This window comes from Aplysia californica, unplaced genomic scaffold, assembly GCF_000002075.1.
Source record: "Aplysia californica isolate F4 #8 unplaced genomic scaffold, AplCal3.0 scaffold00066, whole genome shotgun sequence".
Lineage (NCBI taxonomy): Eukaryota > Metazoa > Mollusca > Gastropoda > Aplysiida > Aplysiidae > Aplysia > Aplysia californica.
In genome coordinates, this window is record NW_004797336.1 from 825,852 (window position 1) to 833,850 (window position 7,999).

The 7,999-nt window shown below is 38.7% G+C and overlaps 1 protein-coding gene across 7 annotated transcripts in view; it reads left to right on the plus strand.

Annotated features, from left to right (window-relative positions):
• LOC101849356 (MAP kinase-activating death domain protein) overlaps window positions 1–2,129 on the plus strand; it is a 94,128-nt gene extending 91,999 nt beyond the window's left edge. For all 7 annotated transcript variants that reach the window (XM_035968523.1, XM_035968520.1, XM_035968526.1 and 4 more), the window contains one exon: window positions 897–2,129. In XM_035968523.1, the coding sequence (XP_035824416.1) occupies window positions 897–974 (78 nt within the window). In that variant the 3' untranslated portion in view covers window positions 975–2,129. The remainder of the gene's footprint in view (window positions 1–896) is intronic.
• The last annotated feature ends 5,870 nt before the right edge of the window (window positions 2,130–7,999 follow it).

Genomic DNA, 7,999 nt, shown 5'->3' on the forward strand with positions numbered 1-7,999 from the left:
TTAAAACACATTTTGAATAATTTTGAGTAAAAATTATATTATAGAGTGTTAATTATTGCTCCAAAGTTAGCCTGATGGCATCATGATTTATATTCTTACTGTACTGTAAAGTGCTCAGAATACAAAGAGAAAATAGCTCATTTTATTGTTGCATATAATCAATTCTCTAAAACTCTTGCTTGGTTTTGAAATAAGCAAATTCGTATTTGATTTTTCTCTCATATATATATATATATATATATATATATATATATATATATATATACACGATGGCATTAAATGGAAAGTTGATCCACAGATGTGAGATGTAGACAGAAAAAAGATCTGATAAAGAAGAGATGAAAGTATGAAATCCTGCTTTTTTTAAAGCAATTGAACAGAAAGATGTGGTCGTAACCTTCAGTAGATTTGGTTTATCTCATTTCCTTTTTTGTATTTTGAGTCACAAAAAAGACTTTTTAAGTCTACTATTGATGCTGAATTGTTTTATAAGAAGTTCAATGGTACATGCTCTCCATTTATAGTTCTTTTTAGTTAACCTTCATTCGGTGTCTGAAGCATTTGTATTTATCTGCATCGTCTAGAAAAACTGTCGCTGTTGTGCGAATTTGGCGTAATTTGCACCTCCGATGTAGAATCCATCATTACTTTGTAAGAAATTCTTTGGCAGTGTATTTCTTATTTATGAACTGTCACTCCTAAGTCATTTTAGATAGAGCAATGTCTTATTTGGATCTTTTTAGAATTTTTTTCAGAAAGCTGTGAACGTCTTTTTGTCATATGTGCGCATATTGCTCTTTGAAAAAAAGGAAAGAATCTTGTGGTAGATGAACATGTACTCATGTTCTGATGATGTCAACTAATGAGTTTTGTTTTATTTAAATGTCTTTTCCCAGGCTGACCAGATATGCTATGCAGTCCTATGCCTGTTTTCATACATCGCAGTGGGGATGGAGCAGAGAAAACCGTCTTGACACTCAGACTAGGGGAGACTTAGGGAACATATAGAATTCTCTTTACGCTATACAAATTCTTGTATTCTTTGCGTCTTTTTTTTTTTTTTCCTATTCAATTCAACATGCCTGTGGAAATTAACTAGGCCGCAAATTTTTAAAGTTTTGTGCTGGATGTTCTGTGGGTGGTGATTGAAGCAACAAAAAATCTTTATATGAATATCCTTAATGAACTTATTACATTCCTTCGGCTTCAGACAGCTCTAGCTTTTTTTTTTTCCTTTTTTTTTTCAAGTTTCTACTACTAGACTGCCAGAAATCAGGGAGGTTCAGAATTGACATCGTTGTGCTAGACGGAAAAATTTGAAAAGCACTGTTTGATATTGAGAAACTTCTTCTCATGTAGGACTATATCTAAATGTTTGGGATTCTTGGGGTGTTTTTTAAAGGAGTTTTACAGGTTTGTGGGAAAAATGTCCCATCATGGCTGTGCCATGGAAAAAAACATTAAAGTTTTTATTAACATTGTGACATGGTTGATTCACAACTACTGTTATTCTCCCTTTTTATGAATTTCTTTCGTACTTCAGTGTGTTCACATTACAGATTAACGAATATCAGAAACAGCTTCTCATGCTAGAGCTGGCTCTACAACAGATAAACGTTTCAGAAATTTGTTCAATGTTTCCATATTTGCAAAATATTTTTTAAAAGGATTTGACTAAATATGTTGGATCTCAACTGAACATTGTCCGACACCGGTTCATATCCCAGAGATAATGTCAGACTAAACAATATTATAACTGTAGGTGCATTCCACTGTTCAGGATTGCATGCTTGACAGGTTTTTAATCTTTCCTTTCATGTTCATGGGGATGGTGGTTAAAGTTGAGAAGGAGTAGTTAGTTTGGTTTTGTTCTTGATATGGAAGTCATTTTATAAAATGTACTGAATGCTTTCACTTGAAGTTATTGAATCAAGAGTGCAAAGCCTGCTCAACCATTTACATAGTGGCTACCATATTTTTTCTCCCCTTGAAGCATTTTAAGACGTGCAAATTATAACCAAAACAATGTGTTCAGATCAGTGAATAAAACCATGCTACCATGACTTATTTCCCTTTTCAAGATTGCTCTTGGAAAAAAAGGAAAGAACCTTGTGGTAGATGAAGATGTACTCATGTTCTTTATTTTTCAAAGCTTATGTAATTTTTAGATATGTTCTCAAAGCTAGTCTTACTATGGCATCAGCATTAAAATAACATGTTTATCTTCCTTTTTTTCTATACTCTTTTCTCTTCCCTTCCTTCCTTCTTATTCAAAGAAATGAACACACTTTTGATATTAATCTATTTTTCTCGATGGACATAAATATATCATATTGAATACATTTTCTGATATTTTACACTCTCTTCATATACACTTGGAAGATGATTATTTAACCTTATGGCTGATTATCTCAGAAATGTTTATCCCCAAAAATGGTGCTTTCTTACGATTTAATTCTGTGTACATGTGACGACATGCTTTCGTTTTTGTGTAGGTTGTGTTACGCCCCTCTCCACCAGGCTTCTGACTGTGATTTCAGAGAATGTAGCTCAAGGAGAGGTTGTTGCCCACAGGAAGTTTATGTCTGGCCCGCTAGGTTTTGTTTTTGTTTGCGTAGCTTGTGTCCAGTTTAGTTAAGTGTACACTGAGGAGATGAAGTTTCGCATACATGAATGGTTTGTGCCACATGTGAAAAGATGCTGTGGTGTCTTGTAGCCTACATGGTACATTCCTGGGTGGCTTTTCCTGGAATCTGTTCACCAAGCATCTGCCCCTATCAATGGCACAAGTCTTTTATGTTGACCAGTGCTTGCCAACCTTCTCATACCCTGCGCCCACTTTTGCCACCTGTAAGAGGCCAAAGTATTTTTACCACCTACCTTTATGTATTTCCAAATGGGGCATTGGATAATACTGTACTCGTCCCTACGCGGGTGATCCTATACTGTCCACCAACAGTACCGTACCAAATCGCACACAGCCACAAGTGGGCAGTTTTACCCAGGTTGGCAAGCACTGTTGTAGACAATGCTTAAATCTCTCCTTTCTGCTGATGTTCCGTGTTGCTTGGTTGTAGGGTTAGGCGGACGAGTTTATTATACCACTGTTGATCAAAGCTCAACTCTTGAGAAGGTAGAATGTAGTGTGCCATTGTGTTGTGACTTGTAGCTGTTGGCTTCTCAAAGCGTCATGCTTACCTCCAGCTTAGTAAACTTAGTCGCTCTTACCATGGGAAATTTGTTTCACTGTTTTTTGTCGTTGTTTTTTGAGTGGCGTGCTGCTAATTTTTTTGTTACTACTGATGACTAACCTGGACATGGGATTACCCCCCTCCTGGTACTGCTAGGCATTTTTCTTTGTACTGTACATACCATTCGGTGTTGGGGTTTTAGAGACATGTTAGAATCACATAGACAGCTTTGCTCCATCCCCAAATACTGCAGAGAGGCGTGGCTCTGTTGCTGGAGTCGTCGGGCGTCGGCATTGGTCATCTTGAGGACTCGCAGGACTAGCACAGAGAAGGTCAGGAGGATTGGCAAGCTGTGACGTTACTGAATTTCTGAGACACCTGTCTGAGATTTGGGAACAAATGTGTGTGTGTGTGTTCGTGCGCACGTGCTTATGTTTGAGAGTTTTTGTATGGAAGGTGCCTTTGTTTGTTCTAGGGTAAGTGTGTTTGTGTGTATGTGAGAGAAAGAGAGAGTCATGCTGTGATTCATGTGGACAGTTGCTTGTACACATTTACGGAATGTTGGGTTCTGGGTTGTGTCGGCTCATAAGAATGACAGCTGTACATTTTCTTTGTGCTTGCCCTGATCTGATATCTTGACAGTGTGGAAGATGGCAAGTCTGGTCTGCCATACAAAGTTCTGTGTTTTCCTCTGCCCCACCACTGTGTATAGACAATGTGATCTCTCACCATGCAATAGTATTAGTGGCATCAGGCTAACTATTTGTGAATGGGATTGTGTTTTTTTCAGGGGGTCAGAATTCAGTGGTGGTAGTTTTTAGTAGATACATGAAGAAGTTAATGTCTATGAAAAGATTTGTCTGTTGTAGTTAGAAGTTACCACCAGAGCACAACAGAGAAAGCTTGGGTAGGTAAAGTAAAATTGATGCTAGTCTATAACAGCAGGTCTTCAATGGCTACTGCTGAGTATAACTGATCTCTGTGAATTTAAGGGCTAAAAATATTCTTCACACTTTCAGCTTTAGGAAAGGGGATAATAATTAGTTTGTGGGGTTTGTTTGTAAAAAGTTGTATGTTAAACCATGCTGTACGCAGGATGGATTTGATTTAGAATATTTCTGTGCTCTCTACGGGTCTCTCCTTTATATAATTTATTTATAGAAATTATGTTAGGCATGTGAGCTTGGTCTGATGAGGCTTGAGTTGTGCTGGGCTGAAGATGTTTGGTTGTTATTTTCCTTAGAGGACAGGTCTGTCAACTTTGTGACATGCTCACCTGAGCTGATTGGCTCTGTAAAATTTCTTGCCTCGATAATAGAGTTTTCAAGTTGATGTGAATATGCTTATTTGACTTGATTTAAAAAAAGAAAATACAACTTTTTCATTTGAAGTGATTGCCTGTCTGGATTTTGATGCCCTCCCTGATGAAGAAGTTTTGAGGAAAATGGTTTTGAAACTTGATGCACCCTCTCCTGTATAGTGTTCCCTACCCTTTGTATAGAACTGTAGCTGGTACTGAGCATTCAGTCTGGGGAGAGTCTCGGGCCACACTGTAGTTGATGTGTGTATATTTGAATTGAGAGAGGGCTGCTCACGTATGGTGAACGAACGACTCGTCTCTTCATCTAGTGCATGGATTCACCGACAACTTTATACAGTATATGTCTACATATGCAAGATTTTTATTGTAATGTTGTAATGTTTTTAGATGTGATGGTACTGAGGTGGTCGAGTGGCTTCTCCGCTGTGTGTGTCATGTGTGAATGTGACGGCAGCTTGGACTTCCAGAGCTAAGTGCTGTTGCTGGAGTGATGGTGGTCAGTCTTGTATAGTGTTCTCTGCTGGAGAGAAACGCTGGTGTGAATATGGCTTGTTGTTGTTTGCAACTGGGTCTGTATGTATGATGGGAAATGTTAAATTAAGTAATAGTTTCACTTCAGATTCTGCCTTTATTCCTTTTGCAAGACACCCCCCCCCCCCCCCCCCACTGCCCTTTCCACATCCAGACCTCTTTTGACCAAGATGCTTGTTCACCCAAGTGAGGGTGGAAGGAGCAAGGGCAGTAATTGCTGGACTATATTTGTGAGGAACACATCTTTTTTTTTAAAATGTAGAAATGACAAGAGTTGTGACTGATCTAGACATACCCCAGGGCTGCTTGTTTGTAAATTATAAGAGTATGTGCCGTGAAAGATGCTTGTGAGGACGAGGAAAGGGATTGACAGATGGCTGTCAATATGTTTCAGACAGATTTGGCACTAGAAGAACTTATGTAGTTCTTGGTGTCATAGATCCCTGGAGTTTACCCCCATTTCCCCCCCCCGCTTGATCATCACTGTGGTTTTCATTTCAATAAGTTAGATGTACAGTTCTTATACTGCAATAATGTAGATGGCATTTTATTTCAGTTATAGCAGTTGAAGCTTCTTTTTAGTGCATAAGTTCAGTAATTTGTATTATTTGTCTGCCATGACATTGCACAGAGGTGGCAGAACTTGGTAATGATTGCTTTCTTCAGAGGTGACAATGCCTATGGCTCACATCATCCCCCACCCCACCCCACCCCACCCCAGCCTCCCTCATTCCGTGGCCATGAGAAGTTGGCTGTTTTCCTCAAAGTTGTAAAACTTGATATACGATATAATACATAGTCGATTCCAACTCTATAACCATGTATGTGCATGGGCACTGATTTTCAGAAGCGTGGACGAAAACGGTAATTTCTTTCCCATTATATATACCAAAATTGCTCAAAATTGTGTGTAGTATGTTACTTTTACATAATACAGGATCACCAATTGCTTTCAGTGATGAATAATTTGAGAGAGAAAAATAAGGATTTGACTGTATGTGGCGGATACATGGTCTGTGTCAGACAGACTGTGTAATGTATCAAAGACTAGCTGGGTAACTCGACCTCTCCCCCTATTCCCCCCACCCACACCCAAAAAATAAACCCCCCAACAAGAAACAGTTATTTTGTTGATTCTCCTTCCCTGCTTGCTTTTTGTTTTTCAAAATTCAAAATGTTGAAATTACTGTTTGAAGTTGGGGGTTTTGTGTTTTGTTGAGGGACCAAGAGAACTTTAACCTCATGGAGATTGAACAGATCATGATTGTGTAAGGTAAAGAGGGTTTGTGTTTTGTCATGCTTTAGAACTTCATAAAACATTAATGCTGACTGGTAATCTTTTCAGTGCAAATCTAAAGAAATTTTGCTTCCTTTACAGAAAATGTTATGTTGAAGTGAGACAGTTTGGTGAGGGTAGGACTTGAGCTTTTACTCAGAATGACATTCATGGAGGATATAGTATATTAGTAATAGTATTATCATTTGGCTGTGAATCATGACTGGTCATTGACAGTGGTACTTTCGAGCTATGTAGATAAGGCTCTATTGTACTCAGAGTCCTCAGACTCATGTTTGCCTGTGGCTTGTTGAAATAGTTGTATGCTGACTTCTGACCAACTGAAAGCCGTTGTGCTGCAGAGTAAGACAATACATAGTGCCTCAGACCCACGTACATACACTCACTTACACCCGGACAGTTTGGATAGGGCATAACCATCACAGTCTGAATGTTTATGTCACTGGAAAGTTGTTGGTAAAACGCTTACAAAACTTGTAATGTCAACCTGTCTGTTTGCACAAAACTGGCTTGTACTGAAGGCAGTCCAGTGCTCTGCCCACTTGACTTTGTATTGAAAAGGATGTAAAAGTCAATCAAATGCTAACCCAAATTGACAGGGCAAGACTGAAAAGCCCAGGGTGGTTCTTTGAGGCAAACTGTGACTGTTGTGACAATAATATGATATAATAGCTTGTGCCACCTTTTTCTCCACTAACTTAGATGGGGGGGGTTTTATTTCCAAGAAACCGGAAAGTTAAGTTGCCTGCGACGCTACAAGCATTTTGTTTTGTGGCAACACAAAGTTAATGGAAATAATTTGGCTGTGAATCACTGCATGGAGTGATTTAATTGAAAAGAAATGGCTGTGGTGAATCTATAGATATTTTTAATGATATCATAAAATGCTGTTTGGCTAGCGGTACTTTCTTTTATGGGGGTTGGGGCCACATGAGGAAGCATTTTTTATTTTTAATACTCATTGTTCTCATTTTGTGGAGAGTGGGATGTGTGAATGCTCAGCCCAAAGTAGAATGGTATTGTGTTGAACATGACCAGACTCCAGTATGCAGCAGGAAATCACTCTCTTCATAAAAAGAGACGTGATGTGATTTTGCTCAAGCCTTATTTGTATTGTCTGAAGACTCGCACACAACCCCCCCCCACCCCCATGTTTGGAGGATAATAGAGAAAGCCCTTGCACACTGCACTGGCAGGAATGGGCAATCCTAGCTATAGTGGAATAGCTTACTAGTTACAACCTGTATGAATGTCTGTGCTTGTATGTAAACGCATGAAATTTTCTTAACTGTAGCCTGTTGTCTCGGCCATCTAATCTTCTTCTCTGGGTCAAGTGCTCCATCTTTGCCTGTTTCTACTAGTTGGACGTTGAACTTGTGATACGAAAATGACACAAGAACTAAAGATGTCTAGTCTGTCCCCTAGTGTCAGTGTTCTACTTCTAGAGTAGAACTAGAACAATCCTCTCTACTCGCCATAGCAAATTTTACAGAATGCATTTGTGCTTTCTTCACTTCCTGGTGGACACTGGAATCTTTTTCTTGTGTTGTAGAGGAAAGAAAACGAACGTGATGAAATGGTTTCTAAAAGTTAAAAAGACTGTACACTGTACAGCTAAATTTTTTTAAAATAATGTGGATTGAAAGTAATCAAAACAGG